The 25,768-nt window shown below is 45.3% G+C and overlaps 1 protein-coding gene across 4 annotated transcripts in view; it reads left to right on the forward strand.

Moving 5' to 3' along the window:
- Nucleotides 1-24,273, forward strand: part of LOC137535064 (zinc finger protein 271-like) — a 39,026-nt gene extending 14,753 nt beyond the window's left edge. Inside the window, exons 3-6 of one of the 4 annotated variants that reach the window (XM_068256841.1) lie at nucleotides 7,388-7,912; nucleotides 14,011-14,138; nucleotides 14,259-14,718; nucleotides 19,392-24,273. In XM_068256841.1, the coding sequence (XP_068112942.1) occupies nucleotides 7,388-7,912; nucleotides 14,011-14,138; nucleotides 14,259-14,718; nucleotides 19,392-20,209 (1,931 nt within the window). In that variant the 3' untranslated portion in view covers nucleotides 20,210-24,273. Of the gene's footprint in view, nucleotides 1-7,387; nucleotides 7,913-14,010; nucleotides 14,719-19,391 lie in introns of all 4 variants that reach the window. The other 3 variants (XM_068256838.1, XM_068256839.1, XM_068256840.1) reach the window with 3 other exon arrangements.
- The last annotated feature ends 1,495 nt before the right edge of the window (nucleotides 24,274-25,768 follow it).

Here is a 25,768-nt window from a genome sequence, read left to right on the forward strand (position 1 = left end):
CTCGTCTACTCAACGCTGTCCACCCGGTTTAATGTCCTCTCCCGGTGCCCAGTGCATCCTATACATTACCTGTCTGCGGCCTGCGCTTGCTCCAGTCTCCCTCTGCTGTCCATATGCGCACTCCATGTGGTTGCCTAGTAATGGCACATGTGTGACGGCAGGCGTCACACACGCACCCACGTTACTAGGCAACCACATGGCGCGTGTGTATGGATAGTGGAGGGAGACTGGAGCAAGCGCAGGCCGCAGACAGGTAATGTATAGGATGACCTTGGCACCATGGGGGACATCGCCGGGGGAGTCATGTCCCAATATAGCTTGCCGTTACTACTGCACACCCGATTGAGCAAGTCGGCCCAATATCTTGCAGCATGTCTGAACGATTAATTCGACCAATTTTATCCCGACAAGGGTCGCATTGTCGGTCGGGCATGCACTTGGCGGCACCGATTTTCATCCAATTATAACCGAATCAGATGGTCGATCAGCAGGCAAGTCGCCTGGTGTATGGCCACCTTAATGTAGATTCAGATGGGGCTAATAAATGGATCAGATTTTCAAATTGTTTCTAAACACAAGTTCCTTCAGCCTACTTAGAGTATTAGAGGTTTCTCAGCACCCCAGAGAAAAAGACACAGGAGACAAAATGTTTTCATATACGGGATATCAACAGGTAAGGTGATTGTACTACTCACAAAGGCGGGATGTAGAGGGGCAACCAACCACAGGAAGCAGGTGGAGACAACAAACCCGACTCCACTCGGGGTGGTCCAGCCGGACCTGGGTGTGGTCGCTCTCCTTGATAAAAGTGACAGATTATCGCTATGGTTTAAACCAGGGGTCAGGAACCTTTTTGGCTAAGAGAGCCATAAACGCCACATATTTTAAAATGTAATTCCATGAGAGCCATACAATATGTTTCAAACTGGGACAGTGGTGCTCACGTCCCTGTTGCCATGGTGATGTGTATACAGTTGATCCACCGGGCAGCGGAAGTGTCAGATACGTCTTCAGCTTCTCTTGGGTTTCAGCAACATCAGCAATTTCCCCAATAGCAAGACAGGAGAAATACCGACTAACTGCTTGTACAATTAGCTAGCCGACTTGGGGGTTAATTCATTTTGTAGGACGGAATCCCCACACTTTGACCCAATAGGCTGCCTGTCAAGTGCAGCCTATTGGGCCAATCAAAGTGCGGGGATCTCGTTCTAAAAAGTCACTGGACCTGACAGGGTCCAGAATGGGACAAATGAAGCAGCTGTTTGAGTAATTTAGTAGTGCGTGCTACAGCAGTAGTGTGCACCACTTTGAAAATGTTATGTGTGCTGCCACACTAATCTGCGCTGCTTGAGCAGTGTCGCTTAGTGAATCAACCCCTACTGATTTGTCTGAGAGCCAGATGTAGCCATCAAAAGAGCCCTACCCCTGGTTTAAACCATGTGTAGTCTGTGTAGACCCCTCCAATAGGGTATGTTGGGGGTACGTAAAGCACAATTGGGGTAAAGAGGTGCCCCAGTGTGAATAAAATTGTATTAAAAACAAGATAACATTTTTTAAAAATGAGATAGCTTACCTCAATGCCGAGATCTTTGTATAGACAAAGAAATATTTATTTAGCACAGGCAACACGTTTTACTGGTCTAAGTCCGCTTCCTCAGGCCAATAACAGTGCCAATTGCAAATAGCTGATCAGCAAAGGGAGCCGCACACCTGTCTTATCAGACCACCCACTCTGCCGTCTCTATGACGGTAGAGCTCTGTGAGCCGATCAGGAGCCGCTTTCATTGGCTCCGGACCATGTGATCAATGTAAGCCAATGGGATTCACTTACATTGATGACAGGGTCAGGAGCCAATTAAATCAGCTCCTGACCAGCTCACAGAGCTCTGCTGTCATACCAACAGCAGGGCGAGGGAGCTGCAGCGGACAGAGAGCAGCTACGCCCTGGCCAGGAATAACAGCCTCCAAACAGGGCATAGATTTCAATCACCATCGTCTGGAAGCGATTAATTTAGCCTAGATAGGAGACATAAACCTAAAAAGCAATTAAAATCAACAAAGGGGGACTCTGACGGGCCATACCAATTGACACATATGTAATGATTCTGGCAGAATTACCCTAGCAAGGGGTAATGATAAACCCTTAAAGGTGTATGACCTGGGTAATATGTACCTCAAAAACAGTGCTATATACAGTATAATCTCATTTTAGTAAACTCCAGGGGACCAGGAAAAGTGTTTTACTATATCAGAAATTGTCCTATAAATGGCCCAGTATGCTCTGGTTCATTTTCTTCTGCAAAGGAGCAACTCTGTCCTCCCATTGGTTGGATTACAAGGTTAAGTATACCTTAGGACTGCATAGCCAGGCTGGGCAAATTGCTGGTACAGTATACAGGGCAAATTGCAGCCGTCACTTCCTGTGAGTGGCTCCGATACCTCCCATTGGTTGGATTACAAGGTTAAGTATACCTTAGGACTGCATAGCCAGGCTGGGCAAATTGCTGGTACAGTATACAGGGCAAATTGCAGCCGTCACTTCCTGTGAGTGGCTCCGATACCTCCGTGGGCGGGACTTGCAGCATGTGTCTTGCAAAACTTTCTGCTCACACTTGAGCCAATCATGAAGCCTCTCTTCAAAATGCAGCCAGTCATGATAAGCCACTCGCATCTGTAATGTGAGTGGCTCCGCTACCTCCATGGGCAGGACTTAGCAGTGTCCTTAGTTTTGTAGTTAGATGATACTGTCTTTTCTGCACTAAAAGTGAAACCAAGAGCATCATCGCTAACAAGAGAAGAGATAACCGTGATTACATACAATCCCGTGAGAGGACTGTGACCTCTAATGGAGACTGGCCAGGACCAGGAGAGGTAGTTTACTATAACCCGGTGGTTCTCAACCCATGTGTCACAACACATACATGTGTCGCGGCAACGTCGGGTATGTGTCGCCGTTCTTCCTTTGGAGTCCAATAGTTGGCATTAAACCATGGAGGAGATGGCTGTAGTATTTCTGCCACTCCTCCAACGGTGGATCCAATCATGTGCTAGCTGTTGAGACAGGGATGCGATAGGTGGGCGGGCATGTTACATCACACCCCAGCAGGTGATTAGCATAAAACTTAGTATAATATTAGAGTGGGTGGTTTTGATGTGTCTTTCTTGCTCATTAGTGAGGGCTACGATGTGGTAGAGGGGTGGGCGGTTCCAGAATGCTCCCTTGAGCCTATCATCTTGGCTTTTATTGTACTGGCCCCACGGCACTATAGCACTATGGGTAAAGTAGTTTGGGCCCACATGATCACCCTCCCGGTCGCTGATTGGATCAGATTACAGAAGCTAGTGCCCCATGCACTGACAGCGGGAGTTTGTGAACAGTTGTGGACTCATACAGCAGCTGGCTGACTAAATGTAAGTACCTGTTTTTTTTTTTTTCTCTCCTTTAGCACAATCAATCGGTACTTGAAGACTATGCATATTAGAGGTGGGCAGTTTTAGTAAGGCTCAGGGTGGGAATGAGAACATAATGCCTGATACAGTGGTTTTACAGCTTTAGCTTGGTTGATGGTGTCTGATGCATGTATTTTGGGGCAGTTCAGCTTGTTGAAAGGCAGACTGAGATACAGCCTCCATATGCTACTTTTTTTTTTTAAATAAAAGAGCTATGTTTTAGAGAGCTTTCGTTATTTGGTTGTGCCAACCAGATCTTTGGACCGTAGCATGGCCCCAGCAGCAATTACTATGCAGCAATCACTATCATTAGCATTGTGCCAGTAGCAGCAGTTATCACTGTCCCAACAGCAGCAGCAATCACTGATTAGCAGCTACCACTATTAAATCCGAAACTAGATTGTGGCTCATTGAAAAACAAATTGTTTTTATTAATATTTGTGAAAGGCTCTAGGCTTTATTTTTAAGGGATTTAAAGAGAGTCTGAAGCGCCTTTAAAAACAGCTTTTTACCTTATATTCTACATGGGCATGTTTGCCCCTGCGAAAACGCCGCTATCCCGCGGCAGAACTAGAGGTCTTTACCCCCCAAATCCCCTCCGTGGTGTCCGGGGATGGCTTCCTGTTGAGGCAGGGCTAATGGCCGCAGCCCTGCCTCTCAGCGCGTCTATCAGTGAGAGGGGTGGGGAGAGGCTGAGATCCGACGCTCATAGACACGTATGGAGGCAGAGTTACAGCCATTAGCTCTGCCTCCAGGCAGAGCAAAATCTACGACCAAGTTGGTCGTGGATTTTGCAGGGGTGGGGGGGATTTGGGGGGTAAAGACCCCTCGTTCTGCCACGGGATAGCGGCGTTTTAGCTGGGGCAAAAAGGTAAAGGTAAAAAGCTGTTTTTAAAGTTGATTCAGAGTCTCTTTAAGAATAATGTGTTTTTTTTTTATTCATTTTGTCACTATTATTAGTATTTTTCTATTATACGTATGTGATGTGTCACGGAGATCTGAACGTTTGGCGTGAGGTGTCACGACTTCAGAGAGGTTGGGAACCAATGCTATAACCGAATGTTTACTATACCTGAGTTTATAATAACTAGATTATGCTGTAATTCAAAGTGCCAGTGCTTTGTAACACATTAATATCTGTGCAAATTAGAGCAGTGCAAATAATAAAAAACAAAATTGCAAAGAAAGCAATCAAGGCAATTCTCATATCTGTCAGCATAGGTTGGGTTTGCATGGTTTGACCTTTTCGTTGTAAATTTCTGCCTCACAGTCTGCCGTTGCCTTGATTGCGCCCTTTACACTTTTGTTTATTATTTTCACAGTTTGGGCTTGATTCACTAAAACAAATAGCATACCTTATTAAAGTTACCACGCCTTAAAAAGGTTAACACGCCTTATCAGAGTAACAGAGCGAGCACTACGGACCCGGAGGGGCTCAGGGCAGGACGAGTGGAGCTCCCGTCATTGCCAATTAGCAGTCATAAGGTCGTAACGTTTGCTATGCTACTCTGATAAGGCATGTTAACTTTGATAAGGTGTGCTATTTGTCTTTGTCTTAGTGAATCAAGCCCTTTATTTGCACGAATATGAAGAGGGGGAGGGGTAACCGCTTATCAGCAATCTCAACTCTAGCAGTGTGGAAACTTTCCGATTTTAAATGTTTTGTGCACATTCTCATATCGTCATCAGAAATTATTCTCAGTAAACCTATTGAGGGGTTGCAGATAACTGGACACCGCGTCTTGGGGTTGATTCACTAAGTTAAATAGCGTGAGTAACCTCCTGTTGCTCGCGCTAGTTTATCAGCGCACCCTAATTGTTTGCACGCTACGTGGGCTAGTGGCAGTGTAGCACACATAATGAGGCTCAGTCAGGGGAGTGGGTATTCAGCGCACGCTATGCTGTGGGTAGTGCTGCATAGCAAGGGCTATTAACTTACCTGCTCTCCCTGCAAAGAACGAGCGCTCCATCTGTCCTGCCCTGAGCCCCTTCGTGTCCAATCACTTTACAGGACGTAATTCCCGCACGTTGATTGTCAGTAGGCTGCCTGTCACCTAAAGAGAACCAGAGGTGGGTTTAACAAATATTAGGACACAGAGGCAAGTTGTGTATACATTGACCAGCCTCTGTTTCCATTCATTGCTCCCCCAGCCCCCCCCCCCCCCCAGGGTTCTGCTGTCCCCCAATAACAAAAGCGCCAGGCTAGCGACACGCAGATTGCCGCTAGCCTGCTATTTACCTGTAGCCTGTCACTCACTGCTGCTTCCCCGCCTCCTGTTTAGCACGGCTCCCCGCCTGTGTCCCTTCTGCTTACAGAGACGGAGAGGGAAGTGACACAGGCGGGGTACCGTGCTATACAGGAGGCGGGGGAGCAGCAGGGAGTGACAGGCTGCAGGTAAATAGTAGGCTAGTGACAATCTGTGTGTCGCTAGCCTGGCTCTTTTGTTATTGGGGGACAGCAGAGCCGGGGGGGGGGGGGCAGGAGGAGCAATGAAAGGACACAGAGCCTGGTCATTGTATACAGAACTTGCCTCTGTACCATAATATGATTTGTCAAACCCACCTCGGGTTCTCTTTAACAGGCAGTCTATTGGACCAATCAAAGTGCGGGAATAATGTCCTTTAAAGTGATTGGACACGAAGGGGCTCAGGGCAGGACAGTGGAGCGCTCATAATTGGCAAGGAGTGGGTGTAAGTTAATAGCGCTCGCTATGCTGCACTACCCACAGCATAGCGTGCGCTGAGTGCCCGCTCCCCTGACTCGGCCTCATTACGCACACTACTCTGCCACCAGCACGCAAACAATGACAATTAAGGTGCGCTGACAAAATAGCACGAGTAACAAAAGGTTACTCACGCTTTTTAACTTAGTGATTCAACCCCCATGTCTTGGAGGAATTGTACAACTTGAGACTAATATGAGGTAACTGGGGTACACTTCTATAATAGGGCCGGTTTCCACCGGGGTGCAGCATACATTTCCGAATCAGACGCGGCACCCGTGCTGTTGCTAAGCAGCGGCCATATCTCTATGGGATTAGGATGTGACCTGCAGAAAACTGCACCCTGCCTTCCATAATAGCACAGGCATGCAATTCAGATGGCAATCGTATTGTGTGAAAAGGCAGCATCTCCCCATCCGGCTTGCATGTAGGGAAACGCTGCCTATTCGGAGGTGGTGGAAAATGGCCCTTAAAGGTAACCTGAGATGAGGGGGGTAAAAGAATTGATACTTACCTGGGGCTTCCTCCAGCCCCACGACCACGATTGCCTCTCTCGCCGTCCTGACTGTTGGCTCCGTTCGCCTGCTGACGGCCTCGGTTATCCTCGTCCACTCACGTCAGAGGAGTTCTTCTGCACATGCTCGGCCGCACCCGTCACGTTCACATTACTGGGAGCATTTTGCGCCTGTGCAGGTAGTACTAAGCAGGCAGAGAACACTCCCGGCGACGTGACCACGACTGGTGCCCATGCGGCCATGGTGATGGGAGCGTGAAGAAGGGCGTGCATGGCAAGGGCCGCACAGTGGTCGACAACAGGCTAAGTCAGCAAAAATGACGCTGAGCCACGTCAGGGGACCGGAGGATCATAGAGTACCGCCGCAGGCACAGGGCGACTGCAGGGGGCCAGTAGAAGCCCTAGGTAAGTAAACCTGGTGTTTTGTTTTTTTTTACTAGATTTAAGTATCCCTTTAACTGCCATTATCTGAAAGGGTATTTATGGGGAATTCAGAGGATAAAGAATCAGACTACTATCCTTCTACTATTCCAAAAAACCCAATTCCCTTGTTCATGAGTGTTTATATATTGATGCTAGGATGGGGCTTGTTCCTGAGTCGGAGCTGTGTGAAGATTTGCCAGCAATATGAACAGACATGGCTCCTGATTGCAGAGTAGGAATGATAAATGTTGTTTTTCATATTATTATTATTTCCCAGCAGGGGGACATCATGTCTGGAATATGTCGGAGGGGAATCTGGTTTCACATGAAGAGCAGATGGACATCTCTCAGCATCCTCCAGGAGGAAACCCCATTACTGGAAACACACATCACAGACTTTACCATGAGGAGAGATCACTGGATGCCTCTAATCCCGAGGACTCTTCTGATAGGTCACATCCTGTTACCCCAAATATCCCCCCAGGATCACATGAGCTCTCTGTCTCTCAGCAATCTCCTGCCGGTAAATCAGTCTCTCTTAGACGGGGGAATAAGAAGAGATTTCCATGCTCTGAGTGCGATGAATGCTTTAGCAGACCATCTGAACTTATTGCACATGAGGAAGTGCACACAGGGGAGAAGCTGTTTGTATGTTCAGAGTGTGGGAATGGTTACTTGAAGAATAGTACCTTGCTTCGCCACCAGAGAGGACACATGCGCAAGCGCCAGTTTTCCTCTCCAGCATGTGGAAAATCTTTTGAGGAGAATGAAGACTATCTTGCACACCAGGGGAGTCATACAGGTAACTGGCCTTTATCTTGTTCAGAGTGTGGGAAATGTCTATTCTGCAATATCTGAGAACTCATACAGGTGAATGTCCATTTTCATGTTCAGAGTGTGGGAAGTGTGCTTCCTGCTGACCACCTTAAAGGACAACTGAAGTGAGAAGTATAAGAAGACTGCCATGTTTATTTCCTTTTAAACAATACCAGTTGCCTGGCAGCCTTGCTGATCTATTTGGCTGCAGTAATGTCTAACTAACACCAGAAACAAGCATGCAGCTAATCTTGTCAGATCTGACAATAGTGTAAGAAACACCTGATCTGCTGCATGCTTGTTCAGGGTCTGTGGCTAAAAGTATTAGAGGCAGAGGATCAGCAGGGTTGTCAGGCAACTGGTATTGCTTAACCACTTAACGACCGCCTTACACCGATAGGCGGCGGGTGGTCGTAAGTGGGTTTCTATGGAAATGGCCGCTCGTTCGAGCTGCCGTTTCCTGTCAGTTCACAGAGGGTGTCTCCGTGAACAGCCTGCGAGCCTCCGATCACGGCTCGCAGGCTAAATGTAAACACCCGGGGACATAATCCCCAGTGTTTACATCAAAGAGATCGGCGATCCCTGGCCTCTGATTGGCCGGGGATCGCCAGCATCTGATAGGCTGAAGCCTATCAGAGGCGGTACAGGACGGATCGCCGTCCTGTACCGCCCGTAGAGAGAAGGGGAGGGAGGGCGGAATAGCGCTGCGGAGGTGGGCTTTGAGGAGCCCCCTCCCCGCAAGGCACAAACAGGTGGCGGCTATCAGACCCCCCCAGCAGGACATCCCCCTAGTGGGGAAAAAAGTGGGGAAGTCTGATCGCCCTGCCTGCAACGTGATCTGTGCTGGGGGCTGAAGAGCCCACCCAGCACAGCGCATATGCAAATCCCCTGGTCCTTAAAGCGGACCCAAACCAAACATTTTTTTAATTCAAAATATTTAGTTGCACCACTCTGACACATACAAAGATAAATAAACACTCCTTCAAGCCTATGAGCATTTCAGTGCATGCTTTTCACCCTGTCCTTTGCATAACTAGGGCTACACAGGTGGCAGCCATTAGCAATTCCTCTTTTGCTGGACACCATCTACTCCAGCAGTTTGCCGGATTATTTGCCGGCAATATGAAAGGAAGGGAGGGGTTTATCCAATAAATGTAAAATATTTTTATATTTGCCATCATGCAGCTGAAAAAAGGCTGCTATTTATTATTATGATTTAGAAAATAGATTTTATTTCTGAAATCTTGTATTTTTAGTTTGGGTCCACTTTAAGTGGTTAAAAGGAAATCAATAATGCAGCCTCCATATACCTCTCACTTCAGTTATTTAAAACACATGGGTGAGCAACCTTTTTCATTTTCAGAGTTTGGGAAATGTTTTACCACTAAACAAATCAAATTTCGACATCACAGGAGATAATCATTTTTCCTGTTTAGAATGCAGAAACCATTTTCTCAGAAAGCAATGCTTCTAATACCCCAGAGAGTTCACTCAGGGGAGCAGACTTTTGTCTGTGCAGAGTGTGGGAAATGTTTCATAGGTGAAAGTAGAATTCATACAACTTAATGTCCCTTTCTACACTGTAAGTGTGTGAAATGCCTTTGTCAAAAAGCTATGTTTAATTTACTACACAGAGGTTATGCAGGCCAAGCAGCCTTTGCTGGGTTCAGAATACGGAAAAATTGGTTCAAAGAAAGATCATCTTATAAACTAAACAAAGGCTGTTATTATGCATGGGCACACTGTGGCCAGTTGACAGTTAAAGGGGCACTACAGCAAAATTTTGGCTACTGGGATAACCCTAGTAACATGTTTCTAATAGTAAGAGAAACACATATTAGGCAGTGTATCTGGTTGCAATTGCCAGCTGGTTAGGATAATTTATAGAACCTCTTACAGATCATGCCCCTCCTTCTCTATTTCTATACTCTCCATGTGTGATATAAAAGCCTGTTTTGTAAAGGTACGTACAAACGTCTGATTATTCCAAACGACTTGTCGTTCAAACCTGTCGTTTGAATGACAGTTGGACGTGTCTACGTACGATCGTTACACTGATAGCAGCATTTTTGGCCGATCCGCTTAGCGGATCCATTAGACCAACTGTTCAAACGACAGTTAGGTCCATATGTGTGTGCAAACGACTGGGAGTTGTTTGTACAAGTAATGGCTATTCAAACATAGTCGTCTGATCTGGTCCATTGTTCTATCCAGTCCGTTGACTAGTCAAACGACATGTAAATTAGCTGACATTAACATATCAGCCATTTTGTTGGTCTGTGTGTTCAAGATGTGTGAACAACTTGTTGTTTTGAATGACAAGTCATTCAAACGACCGGTTTGAACAACAATCGGGCGTAAAATCAGACGCACTTTAAAGAGAACCAGAGACGAGGCACCCTCATGTATTTTACCAAATATATCAATGGGAACATGACAGTAAACAAATACCCTGCTCTTTGTTTCATCTTTCACTGCTCAGTCTCCTTGTTATCAGCTCTGATAAAATCTCCTACTGAGCATTCAGTCTAGCTTTGCCCCAGAATGATTACAGCTGAGCCAGTCTTCTGTGATTTCTTTTCATGCCCATGCCTGCACCCTCGTGGCTCTGATTTCCTGCTATGTATCCTCATAGCAGGAAATCAGAGCCACAAGAGAGTGGGCTTGGGCTTGAAAAGACATCACAGAAGACTGACTCAGCTATAATCATTCTGGGGCAAAGCTAGACTGAATGCTCAGTAGGAGATTTTATCAGAGCTGATAACAAGAAGACTGAGCAGTGAAAGATGAAACAAAGAGCAGAGTAGGTGTTTATTGTCATGTTCCCATTGATATAGTGTATATGGTAAAATACACGAGGGTGCCTCGTCTCTGGTTCTCTTCAAGGCTGGCTCGTCAGCAGCAAGCACAGATACCTCAGGTAAATAAACAAGCAGCTTCCTGTTTATTTACCTACGATATCCATACTACTTGCTGCTGATGAGCCAGCCTATGGCACAGGCTTTTATCTCAAAGTGAGAGGATACAGCTGAACAGAGGAGGAGGTCACTTTCTAGTGACACCAGGATCTGTAAGAGGTGCTATAGATTATCCTAGCCATTCTGCATTTGTTACCAGATACACTATCTAATGTGTATTTCTCTTACTATTAGAAACATGCCACTAGGGATATCCCAGTAGCCAAAATGTCATAGCATTGCCCGTTTAACGGGAACCTAAACTGAGAGGGATATGGATGTTTCCTTTTAAACAATACCAGTTGCCTGGCAGTATTGGCTGAATCGCACACCTGAAACAAGCATGCAGCTAATCCAGTCTGGCTTCAGTCAGAGCACCTGATCTGCATTCTTGTTGATGGGCTGCGGCTAAAAGTATTAGAGACACAGGATCAGCAGGAGAGTCAGGCAACTGGTATTATTTTAAAAAGAAAAATCCATATCAAAATTCACATACAATTGTGTGCTAAGCACACTATGACACTAATGAAAAAAGTTCAAAAACCCGTAATTGCAAAAGTATAAATCCATTTATTACTAAATAATCTATAAAAGACAATGCGGTGTGTGCCCCAAAGTGCAACCCCCCCATAAAAAGACCCAGGATTCAAGCCCCAACACTACCCACAAGCAAAACCCCTGACATGGGAGAGAAACCACCACAGGTAAACCTCCCTGCCTTCTGCCCTCAGAGCTCTTATAAGGCAGGTCTGCCTAATGAAGTTCTTGGTGTTGTCAGCAAAGCAACATACTATGTAGCATCTAGCTGGAGAAGTTCATATTATGGCGTGTAGCACAATTCCTGCATGCAGACTAAAAAAGCAAAACGCTATCATTCAATTCACTGATGCTGATGAAATTCTCAGTCTCTCCAATAATGATGGCACAAATACTCATCCAGCACAATCGCTATGCACAGCTTAAGCGGCAGGTAACAGTTCATGATTCAAATATATGGACATGGTAAGATTGTAATCCAAAATGGGGTTATACTGTTGCTTACCAGCACCCTCCTGGGTGTGCTGTAGTAGTGTTGCAGCAAAGAATCCGGGCTAGGTGGCTGAGTCACCATTCAGAAAAATCCATATCCTTCTCAGTTTAGGTTCCCTTTAAACTGATCAGTTAGCACACAGCCACTAATCATTCAATTCTATCAAGAATCCTATATAATAAACAAAGTAGACAGTTGTGCATGGACACTTTGCGGCGGTTGTGATGTGCCCGCACAGGCTTTGAGTGGCCGGTAGCATTCATGTTGTAGGAGGCAGGGTGGTGTTCACCTTGTAGGCAGCAGTGGTGGAGTGCGCACACAAGTGTGCCACTTAGTGTATAAGATGTTTTGCAATTCCTTTGAGAATTGCAGGTGTACTAGTATTAAACATTACATGCAGGACTCAGGATTGCACCTTTCTTGCATGTTGAAATGTTTAATCACTGCAGGAAGCTATGTACAAAGTGAGGAGGAGATACTGTACACCATATGAAAGGCCCATCTCCATTCCTCAGTATAACATCATAGCACCAACAAATGGGAAGGAAATACTGTATACAATATAAAAAGTCTTTCTCCATTCCTCAGTAGAATATCATAGTACCAACTACCAACACATGAGGAGGAGAATACTGTACACCATATGAAAGACCCATCTCCATTCCTCAGTATAACATCATAGAACCAACAAATGAGGAGGAGATACTGTACACCATATGAAAGGCCCATCTCTATTCCTCAGTATAACATCATAGTACCAACAAATGAGGAGGAGGTACTGTACACCATATGAAAGGCCCATCTCCATTCCTCAGTATAACATCATAGTACCAACAAATGAGGAGATGCTGTACACCATATGAAAAGCCCATCTCCATTCCTCAGTATAACATCATAATACCAACAAATGAGAAGGAGATACTGTACACCATATGAAAGGCCCATCTCCATTCCTCAGTATAACATCATAGTACCAACAAATGAGGAGGAGATACTGTACACCATATGAAAGGCCCATCTACATTCCTCAGTATAACATCATAGTACCAACAAATGAGGAGGAGATACTGTACACCATATGAAAGGTCCATCTCCATTCCTCAGTATAACATCATAGTACCAACAAATGAGGAGGAGATACTGTACACCATATGAAAGTTCCATCTCTATTCCTCAGCATAACATTATAGCACCAACAAATGAGGAGGAGATACTGTGTACCATATGAAAGGCCCATCTCCATTCCTCAGTATAACATTATAGCACCAACAAATGAGGAGGAGATACTGTACACCATATGAAAGGCCAATCTCCATTCCTCAGTATAACATCATAGTACCAACAAATGAGGAGGAGATACTGTACACCATATGAAAGGCCCATCTCCATTCCTCAGTATAACATCATAGCACCAACAAATGAGGAGGAGATACTGTACACCATATGAAAGGCCCATCTCCATTCCCCAGTATAACATCACAGCACCAACAAATGAGGAGGAGATACTGTACACCATATGAAAGGCCCATCTCCATTCCTCAGTATAACATCATATTACCAACAAATGAAGAGATGCTGTACACCATATGAAAGGCCCATCTCCATTCCTCAGTATAATATCATAGCACCAACAAATGAGGAGGAGATACTGTACAACATATGAAAGGTCCATCTCCATTCCTCAGTATAACATAGCACCAACAAATGAGGGGGAGATACTGTACACCATATGGAAGGCCCATCTCCATTCTTCAGTATAACATCATAGCACCAACAAATGGGGAGGAGATACTGTACACCATATGACAAGCCCATCTCCATTCCTCAGTATAACATCATAGTACCAACACATGCGTTAGATATGTTGTAGACCATGTGAAAGGTTTATTTTGGATGATTGCAGTCTAATGTGTTTTGCTGGTTTGATAGTATTGTACAGTTTATACCTGTATAGTTTCTATATGTATATTAGCATAATTATAACATTTGTATGCATGTTGGAGCTGTGTGAAGATTTGCTGGATGAATGGACTTGACTCCTGATTGCAGAATAGGAATGATAAATGTTGTTTTTATATTATTATTATTTGGCTGCAGTGGGACATCATGTCTGGAATATGTCGGAGGGGAATCTGGGTTTACCTGAAGAGCAGAAGGACATCTCCCAGCATCCTCCAGGAGGAAACCCTGATACTGGGGATACACCTCATAGACTTTACCATGAGGTGAGATCACCAGATCCCTCTAATCCTGAGGACTCTTCTGATTGGTCACTTCCTGTTGCTTCAGATGTCCACCTGACATCTCACATTGCTGGTCCCTCACATGATCTCTCTGTTTCTCAGGAGCCTCCCTCCAGTTTTTCTGATCCTGTTGGACAAGAGAATAAGAAGATATTTCCATGCTCACATTGCAATAGATGCTTTCTTAGAATGTATGAGCTTAATGCACACCAGAAAGTGCACACAGGGCAGCGGCCATTTGTATGTTCAGAGTGCGGGAGAGGTTTCCTTATGAATAAAACCCTGCTTCGCCACCAGAGAGAAGGCACATGCAAGCGCTGGGCTTCCTGTACAGAGTGTGGGGAATCTTTCCCTAAAATGGTAAACCTTCTCGCACACATGAAAAAGCACCCAGGCAATTGGTCTTTGTCTTGCCCAGAGTGTGGGAAAGGTTTCAGTAAAAAGAGCGCTCTTCTGCAACATCTGAGAACTCACAAAGGAGAATCGCCATTTTCATGTTCAGAGTGTGAGAAATGTTTTACCACTAAACGTGCCCTCGTTCAACATCAGAAAACTCACGCAGGTAAGCATTATTTTTCCTGTTCATAATGTGAAAACACTTTCTACATTTAAAGTAACCCTTTGTATGCCTTTAGAGAGTTCACTCAGGGGAGCAGCCTTTTCTTTGTGTAGAGTGTGAGAAATGTTTTATAAGTAAAGCCCATATTAGACATTAGAGAATTCATTCCTGTATTATTTTCTGAGTGTGGTTAATGCTGTAGTTGGAAACATATCTTTAATTTTCTGTACAGAGGTTTTTTGGCACACCGTATGAAAGGCCCATCTCCATTCCTCAGTATAACATCATAGCACCAACACATGAGGAGGAGGTACTGTACACCAGGGCTGTGGAGTCGGTCCAAAAATCCACCGACTCCGACTCCTCAGTTTAGGATTACTCCGACTCCTCGACTCCGACTCCTCTAATTTGCATATTACAATTTTTTTTATTAAAAGTATGTAACATGAAATTCTTCTCTTAACTGCCAACGCTTAGGAATTTTACAAGACAACTGAAGTGAGAAGGATATGTAGACTACTATATTTATTCCCTTTAGACTAAAACTAGTCCTTGGTAAGAGTACTTGTAAAAGGTACAAACCGGAACAAAGAACATCTATCAGGACCTAGGCAAATTTAAGTGTGGCTACATGTAAGAATGATGTGCAGGTACTCTGCAGGGGAATGAGGAGATTGTAAACAGACAACACCTCTGTGTTCAATGTGCACAGCATTCTCAGTGGATTCCCTGCAGCTCTGTGGGGAGTGCATATGTAGAGTATAGTACTTCTGTGTAACAAAGTAAACCTGAGACAGATGAAATTAAAGTTTTATACATACCTGGGGCTTCCTCCAGCCGCCTTCAGGATAATCAGTCCCTCGCTGTCCTCCTCCACCACCTGGATCTTCTGCTATGAGTCCAGGTACTTGAGCCAGTCGGGCGTAGTGCGCATGCACACACTCCGCCGCCAGGAGCATACTACACCTGTGCAGCACTATTGCGCAGGTGCAGAATGTTCCTGGCTGTGGGAGCGGCATGCGGCCGGACAGCGCTGACTGGCTGAATTACCAGGACTCATAGCAGAAGATCCGGGTGGTGGAGGACAGCGAGGGACTGATTAGCCTGAAGGGGGCTGGAGGAAGCCCCAGGTATGTATAAAACTTTACTTTTCATCCGTCTCAGGTACCCTTTAATTTGTAGTCACCAAACCAAATTTTAACAACATATCAAATGATTTGATTTCATCAGCAAAGGGAGTGCATACATTTGCATAAATCAGCATCAATGCAGAATTATTTCCATCTCATTGACCATCTCTATTAGTGACACAGCTACACATCAGGCTTTATTCTTACAGCATAGATGTTATTTAGTATATATAAGAGATTCCTGTGTACACATCATATATACAGTCACAATCAGATATGTATATCTGACCTTAAAAATACGGTGACTGCTTTATTGAAGCAGCACAAGTAACTAATTTTGATTGGTTTATTTTATTTTTGTGGACTAAGCACAGCTATTACTGTATATATACTGTATATATACATTATTTTTAATGACTATTATCTGAGAAATAGAACATTTTATCATATTTTCTATTTTAATTACAGTTACAAATTCATTAGGAGTCGGAGTCGGTGCATTTTTTCCCGACTCCGACTCCGACTCCAGGCACCCAAAATTGCCCGACTCCACGACTCCGACTCCACAGCCCTGCTGTACACCATATGAAAGGCCCATCTCCATTCCTCAGTATAACATCATAGTGCCAACAAATGAGGGGGAGATACTGTACACCATATGAAAGGCCCATATCCATTCCTCAGTATAACATCATAGTACCAACACATGAGAAGGAGATACTGTACACCATATGAAAGGCCCATCTCCATTCCTCAGTATAACATCATAGTATCAACAAATGAGGAGATACTGTACACCATATGAAAGGCCCATATCCATTCCTCAGTATAACATCATAGTACCAACACATGAGGAGGAGATACTGTACACCATATGAAAGGCCCATCTCCATTCCTCAGTATAACATCATAGCACCAACACATGAGGAGGAGATACTGTACACCATATGAAAGGCCCATCTCCATTCCTCAGTATAACATCATAGTACCAACACATGAGAAGGAGATACTGTACACCATATGAAAGGCCCATCTCCATTCCTCAGTATAACATCATAGTACCAACAAATGAGAAGGAGATACTGTACACCATATGAAAGGCCCATCTCCATTCCTCAGTATAACATCATAGTACCAACAAATGAGGAGATACTGTACACCATATGAAAGGCCCATCTCCATTCCTCAGTATAACATCATAGCACCAACACATGAGGAGGAGATACTGTACACCATATGAAAGGTCCATCTCCATTCCTCAGTATAACATCATAGTGCCAACAAATGAGGAGGAGATACTGTACACCAAATGTAAGGCACATCTCCATTCCTCAGTATAACATCATAGCACCAACAAATGAGGAAGAGATACTGTACACCATATGAAAGGCCCACCTCCATTCCTCAGTATAACATCATAGCACCAACAAATAAGGAAGAGATACTGTACCCCATATGAAAGGCCCATCTCCATTAATTAGTATAACATCATAGTACCAACAAATGAGGAGAAGATACTGTACACCATATGAAAGGCCCATCTCCATACCTCAGTATAACATCATAGCACCAACAAATGAGGAGGAGATACTGTACACCATATGAAAGGCCCATCTCCATACCTCAGTATAACATCATAGCACCAACAAATGAGGAGGAGATACTGTACACCATATGAAAGGCCCATCTCCATTCCTCAGTATAACATCATAATAACAACAAATGAGGAGGAGATACTGTACACCATATGAAAGGTCCATCTCCATTCCTCAGTATAACATTACAGCACCAACACATGAGGAGGAGATGCTGTACACCATATGAAAGGCCCATCTCCATTCCTCAGTATAACATCATAGTACCAGCACATGAGGAGGAGATACTGTACACCATATGAAAGGCCCATCTCCATTCCTCAGTATAACATCATTGTACCAACAAATGAGGAGGAGATACTGTACACCATATGAAAGGTCCATCTCCATTCCTCAGTATAACATCATAGCACCAACACATGAGGAGGAGGTACTGTACACCATATGAAAGGCCCATCTCCATTCCTCAGTATAACATCATAGTAACAACAAATGAGGAGGAGATACTGTACACCATATGAAAGGTCCATCTCCATTCCTCAGTATAACATCATAGCACCAACACATGAGGAGGAGATGCTGTACACCATATGAAAGGCCCATCTCCATTCCTCAGTATAATATCATAGTAACAACAAATGAGGAGGAGATACTGTACACCATATGAAAGGTCCATCTCCATTCCTCAGTATAACATCACAGCACCAACACATGAGATGCTGTACACCATATGAAAGGCCCATCTCCATTCCTCTGTATAACATCATTGCACCAACACATGAGGAGGAGATGCTGTACACCATATGAAAGGCCCATCTTCATTCCTCAGTATAACATCATAGTGCCAACAAATGAGGAGGAGATACTGTACACCATATGAAAGGCCCATCTCCATTCCTCAGTATAACATCATAGTACCAACAAATGAGGAGGAGATACTGCACACCATATGAAAGGCCCATAGTATAACATCATAGTAACAACAAATAAGGAGGAGATACTGTACACCATATGAAAGGCCCTTCTCCATTCCTCAGTATAACATCATAGTACCAACAAATGAGGAGGAGATACTGCACACCATATGAAAGGCCCATAGTATAACATCATAGTAACAACAAATAAGGAGGAGATACTGTACACCATATGAAAGGCCCATATCCATTCCTCAGTATAACATCATAGTACCAACAAATGAGGAGGAGATACTGTACACCATATGAAAGGCCCATCTCCATTCCTCAGTATAACATCATAGCACTAACACATGAGGAGGAGATGCTGTACACCATATGAAACGCCCATCTCCATTCCTCAGTATAACATCATAGCACCAACAAATGTGGAGGAGATGCTGTACACCATATGAAAGGCCAATCTCCATTCCTCAGTATAACATCATAGCACCAACAAATGTGGAGGAGATGCTGTACACCATATGAAAGGCCAATCTCCATTCCTCAGTATAACATCATAACACCAACAAATGAGGAGGAGATACTGTACACCATATGAAAGGCCCATCCCCTTTCCGCAGTATAACATTATAGCACCAACAAATGAGGAGGAGATACTGTACACCATATGAAAGGCCCATCTCCATTCCTCAGTATAACATCATAGTACCAACAAATGAGGGATACTGTACACCATATGAAAGGCCCATCTCCATTCCTCAGTATAACATCATAGCACTAACAAATGAGTTAGATATAGTGTAGACCATATGGAATGTTTATCTTGGGTTATTGCAATCAATTTCTCAATGTGTTTTTAGTGGTATGATTGTATTGTTCAGTTTGTATAGGTGTTGTATGTATATTGGTGTAATTATAGCATTTGTTCCCATGTTGGAGCTGTGTGAAGATTTGCCGGCTGGATGAGCAGATGTGACTCCTGATGGCAGAATAGGAATGATAAATGTTTTTATTTTCATATCATTTTTTCCCAGCAGGGAGACATTATGTCTGGAAAGTGTCGGAGGGGAATCTCATTTTAGTTGAAGAACAGAATTACCTCCAACATCCTCCAGGAGAAAACCCTGATGCAGGAAATACACCTCATAGACTTTACCACGAGGAAAAATCACCAGATCCCGCTGAGGAGTCTCCTGACCCATCCAATCCTGTTACACCAAATACCCAAATAGGAGGTCACGGTGAGGAGAGGTCACCCGATCCCTCTTATCCTGAGAACTCTTCTGATAGGTCACTTCCTGTTACTCCAGATATCCTTCCAACATCTCACATTGCTGTTCAATCACATGATCACTCTAATCCTCAGGAACTTCCGTCCAGTAAACCTGGGCCTGTTAGACATGGAGGTGAGAAGAGCTTTCCATGTTCTGAATGTGATCAATGCTTTCCCAGAGCATCTGACCTTCTTGCGCACCAGAGATTGCACACACGGAAGCAGCCATTTGTATGTTCAGTGTGTGGGGAAGGTTTCTCTCAGAGGAATTTTCTGCTTAGCCATCAGAGAATTCACACCACCAAGTTCCGGTTTGGTTGTCCAGACTGTGGGAAAACTTTTGCTGCAAAAGCAGACTTTCTTGCACATTATTCAAACCACACAGGCGTTTGGCCTTTTACTTGTTCAGAGTGTGGGAAAGGTTTCAGTAAGAAACGCTCCTTTGAGCAACATCAGAGGACTCACACAGATGAACGTCCCTTTTCGTGTTCAGAGTGTGGGAAATGCTTCAGTCGGCAGGATCACGTTGTATCACATAAGAGAATTCATTTCAACACACAAGAGTATTCACTCGGCTGAGCGGCCTTTTTCATGTTCAGAGCATGGGGAATTTTTGGGCTATAAAATACTCTGCCCTACATCAGAAAACTCATGCAGGAGAATATTATTTTCATGCTCAGAGTGTAGGAAATGTTTTATTTAGTCAGGAGTGAAACACAAGAATTCACAGGTGTGAGTGGCCTTTTTTTTGGTGTTCAGAGTGTGGGAAATGGTTTACGACTAAACGTGCCTATAGTCATCATCTGCAAACTCACACAGGTGAGCATCCTTTTTCCTGTTCATAAAACATTCGACACAGAAAGCAATCCGTTGTGTACACCAGGAGGGCTACCTTTCCTCTGTGCAGAGTGTGGGAAATGTTTCATAAGTTTAAAAAGAATCTGTAAGGGAAAAAAAGGCCCCTATGGGGTACTTACCTCGGGAGGGGGAAGCTTCTGGATCCTAATGAGGATTCCCCCTTCCTCCTGTGCAGCACCGATCCAGAACTGGCTTGATCAGGAGCAGATTGCAATATTTACCTTTCTGACCCGGTGCAGACGCAGTAGAGTGAACCCGATCAAGCTTGGCTATTTCCACTGATGCCCAAGGGGAACGCTGGTACTGCATCTGCGCTGGATCACAAAGGTAAATATTGCCGCATGCTGCTCTCATCGTCGACTGATTTTTGAGGGGTACCATTGCTGGGCCAGGGCTACACAGGAGGTGGGGGGAAGAATAATTAGGATCCAGAGGTAAGTATTCCATAGGGGCACTTTTTTCCTTACGAATTCTCTTTAAAGCGGATCCGAGATGAAAAACTAAATATAACAAGTGACTTGTCTATATATCTTATCTAAAGTTTAGATAGTTTACACAGCAAATCTATCTTCAAACAGCTTCAATAGTATATTAATATTTTTTCCTGTGATACAATGGGAGCAGACATGTTTTCTGCTTGTCACTATTACACAATTACACACACAGACAAGCTTATCTGTATCTAGGCATGCTAATCTGCATATTCTGTGAAAACTCCACTCTTATCTCCTCCATTACACAGGCAACTGATCTGTATCTGCACTGCAGCTCTCAGATTGTGAAAACTCTGCCTCTGAAATCTATAGCTAGTAACACCTTTTTCACCTGCCCAGACTGAAATCCCACAATCCCTTGCAAGCGCCAAGGCACTCTGGAGAAGCTGTGGGTGTGGCTTGGTTAGTTTATATGAAATTAGTGCATTAAAACAAAACAAAACAAGTATTTGGCTTGAGGAATGCCCTATAAACTATATGTAAGGAACACAATTATGCAAGGAGTAAAAGTTCATCTCGGATCCACTTTAAAACAGCCTTTTTCAGGATTCAGAGAATTCAGGACAGGTTAGTTGTCCCTTCCTGTGTTTTGTGTGGAAAATCTTTTAGTTGGAAATATATCTTTAAAGTGGACCTGAACTCCTGCACAGTACAGAAGGAAAACCTAGAGAAATGCATCCTGTATGTATTTAGAGAGTTCAGCCTGTACAATTCCCCCTCATCTGTGACTATCACAAGTTGTAATTTGACCTCTCCCCTGTGTCAGCTGACTGACATGGCACATAAGCTTGTTTGAAAGCACAGGATGGTAGCAATCTGTCTGCTTCCATGAAAGCAGGAAGTAGGCACACTGCACAATGATTGCAAGATTTGTATCAGCTGTAGCAAAGAAGCATTTTCCTTTAAAGGTTATTATGCTGTTGCGTATCTTTTAGAGCAGAGAGGAAGTTCTGAGTTCAGGTCCGCTTTAATTTACTTCACAGAGGCTATGCAGGCAGCCACACTTGGCTGTGTTCAAAATGTGGGAAATATTATTTTGTTCAAAACAAGGCCATTATAAATATTACAAGCAGCACTCAGGAATGCAGCCTGTTTATGTTTCCATAAACTGGGAAAGTGTTTAATGTTACAGGAAATGTTATAAACCAAATATCTCTGCCCCCCCCCCTCCCCCCAAGATCCTCCCACTTTTTATTCACCCCCCACCCTCTTCAGCACTATAAGGGTATCTGTACATTATTTACTTTCTGGGAATAATGTCTGGTAGATTTGAACATATTGATAGAATCTGTCGTAGATTGATGCCTCAACATGACCAACCAGTTGATCATTTTGATTTTAAATAATAGGTTGGACATGCTGGAAAAATCTTTGTCAAAAGCACTTGATCGTGTGCATTGTGGAAAAAGTGTTTGTTTCCCCGACAGACCTGACGCGTCCCTGGCCAGCCTCCCCCAAGTGTATGTATACCCTCATGGTGAGTGTTGCAGGCTCAACTGTCACACGCCGGCGCGCCTCCACCCACCCCGGCGCGCCTCCCCCTGTGCCCTGCGCCGGAAAAAGCGTTTGTTTCCCCAACAGAGCTGACGCTTCGCTGGCCATTCTCCCCAAGTGTATGTATACCCTCATGGTGAGTGTTGCATGCTCAACTGTCACACGCCGGTGCACCTCCCCCTGTGCCCCATGCCGGCGCGCTTCCCCTTGTGCCCCGCGCCGGTGCGCCTTCCCCTGTCCCCCACACCGGTGCGCCTCCCCCTGTTCCTGGTGCACCTTACCCTTTGCCCGCCTCCCCCTGTGCCCCGCACCGGCGCACCTTCACCTGCGCCAGCGTGCCTCCCCTTGTGCCCAGCGTGTGCAAACCTCCCCCTTTGCCCTGCATTGGCGGGCCTCCCCCTGTGCGCCACACAGGCGCGCCTTCCCCTGCGCCAGCATGCCTCCCCTTGTGCCCTGCGCCGGCGCGCCTCCCCCTGTGCCCCATGCCAGCGGGCCTCCCCCTGTGCCCCGCACCGGCGCGCCCCCCCCTGTGCCAGCATGCCTCCCCTTGTGCCCCGCGCCGGCGCGCCTCTCCCTGTCCCCCACACCGGCGCGCCTCCCCCTGTCCCCCACACCGGCGCACCTCCCCCTGTGTCCCACATCGGTGCGCCTCCCCCTGTTCCTGGCGCACCTCCCCCTTTGCCTGCCTCCCCCGGTGCCCCGCACCAGCGCACCTTCCCCTGTGCCAGCGTGCCTCCCCTTGTGCCCCGCGCCAGCGACCCTCCCCCTGTGAACCGCGCCGGCACACCTCCCCCTGTGCCCCACACCGGCGCGCCTCCCCGTGCCCCGCACCGGCGCGCCTTCCTCTGCGCTAGTGTGCCTCCCCCTGTGCCCCACGCCGGCGGGCCTCCCCGTGTGCCCCGCCCCATTGCGCCCCCCCCCCCCTGTGCCCCACACCGGTGGGCCTCCCCATGTGCCCCGGACCGGCACGCCTGCGCCTGCATGCCTCCCCTTGTTCCCCACGCCGGTGCGGCTCCCTCTGTGCCCCGCTTCTTTGAATTGCCACCGAGAGCACCTGTACCTTGTGACACTGCTGCTTGTTATGTGGGACGTGGGGGGTGGACACATTACATGGGGGGGCAGCTCTGCAGCTGGTGGAGCTAGGAGGATTTCCAATCTGTTTCATGCAGATCTTTCTCTGATTGTTGATCAGGTGGTGATTGACAGGAGATTGGGTACCTAAAAGGTGTCCATACATCTGGCTATGTTACGTCCAATCGACACTCCGCTTGGATTATATTGGATAAAAAATTGGTGCTGCAACAACCCAGATCAACATCAAAGTTGGTTGACTGTATTGATCTAGAAAGCTGGAATATTTCGGCCAATGGTAGATCGTGGTGGGTGGCGGGAATGGCGTGCGATATTGCACCCCACGGCCACTGTCCCCACAAATGTTAATGTGCTCCTACAGCCCGTACATTCAAATATCTTCTCCTGCGTCCTCATTCTTGTCCCACGTGACTTCCACATATAGCACTGGCATGTGTGTGACATCACAGACGCACCAGCACCATACATGAAAGTCACATATGGGACAAGAATGGGGAAGCAGCTGGACATTCGGGGGCCAGACAGGTGAGATATTTTAATGCACGGGAATCGGCTTGTGGCGTATGGGCAGCCAACAGATCTCTATCTGATCAGATTCAGGTTTCATTAAAGCAAACCTAAAGCAGAAAAAAAACATGATATGATTGTGTGTAGTACAGATAATTAATAGAACATTAGTAACCAATAAGAGTCTCTTTTTTTTTTTTAATAACATTGCATCATACTGTCATTAGAGATGGCCCAGCCTTGGAGAACTCATGGAGAAGCACATGATCAGCTGATAGATTTGTTAGGCTCTGATTTGCTGGTCATAATCATGTGCTAAACCAGGAAGTCATCACAGCAAATCAGAGGCTTACAAATCTATCAGCTGATCAAATTGATCATGTGCTTCTCCACGAGTTCTCCAAGGCTGGGCCATCTCTAACTGTCATATTTGCAGTTTGCAAACCACACTCTTTATTGTAATCTATAAAACAGAGCTCAGCTAATGACCCTTTGAACTTTCCTGCAGTAAAACCTTATCTCAAGCTGTCTCTCGCTGTTTTTTTTGTTAAAGTGCTTCAGAAAACAGGACCGTCTTTGACCCAAGTTGGGATGGGAGAGCTCAGAGAAGAGCTTTTGCATAGATAACAACTGAAGTTTCTTAACTCTTCCTGGACTGGAAAACAATACAAGACTCATATCTGTGCCACTAATATACTATTTCTTAGCTGTACTACACATACAATTCATTACCTCATAAGTTTATTTCCACGTCAGGTTTGCTTTAAGAGGCTTTGTAATTAATCCCGTAAGGCAAAAACAATGATAGAATCCTGAGGCGAAGTGCTATCAGCTACTGACGAAATTACCCTGAAAGGGATTCTTAACGACAAATTGTCCTTCATGCTAAACTGGATTTTGTGAACTGGACCACAGCAAGAAAAAAAAAAAAAAAAGCATTTAGTCTTAATTTGCTTCATCCCTTTTATTTTGTACCTTTTATTCAAATCCTTTATTTTACAGAGTATAAAGTTATGTTTACTTTTAATAGATGATTTCAAGCAAACCTGATAAATGATCATTTGTTTATTTGTATGTGATTTGCTGAAGGTAAAAAAAAATAATAAAAAAACAGAGTCTCATATTTTCATGTTTAGTCTAGTCCTGTACACTCGCAAGGCATGTTTCCCGGCAGGGATCAAAACTCAATCGCTCAAGCAACATTGTATGTGTTTCTGGGCCTCTGAATGGATGTGGGTGGAGTGTATGTGTCCCTGGGCCTATGAGAGTGTGTGGGTGGAGTGTATGTGTCCCTGGGCCTATGAGAGTGTGTGGGTGGAGTGTATGTGTCCCTGGGCCTATGAGAGTGTGTGGGTGGAGTGTATGTGTCTCTGGGCCTATGAGAGTGTATGGGGGAGTGTATTTGTCTCTGGGCCTATGAGTGGCTGTGGGTGGAGTGTACGTGTCTCTGTGCCTATGAGAGTGTGTGGGTGGAGTGTATGTATCCCTAGGCCTATGAGAGTGTATGGGGAAGTGTATTTGTCTCTGAGCCTATGAATGGCCGTGGGTGGAGTGTATGTGTCTCTGGGCCTGTGAAAGTGTGTGGGTGGATTGTATGTGTCTCTGGGCCTATGAGAGTGTGTGGGTGGAGTGTATTTGTCTCTGGGCCTATGAGAGTGTGTGGGTGGAGTGTACGTGTCTCTGGGCCTATGAG

This window comes from Hyperolius riggenbachi, chromosome 10 (genome assembly GCF_040937935.1).
Source record: "Hyperolius riggenbachi isolate aHypRig1 chromosome 10, aHypRig1.pri, whole genome shotgun sequence".
NCBI lineage: Eukaryota > Metazoa > Chordata > Amphibia > Anura > Hyperoliidae > Hyperolius > Hyperolius riggenbachi.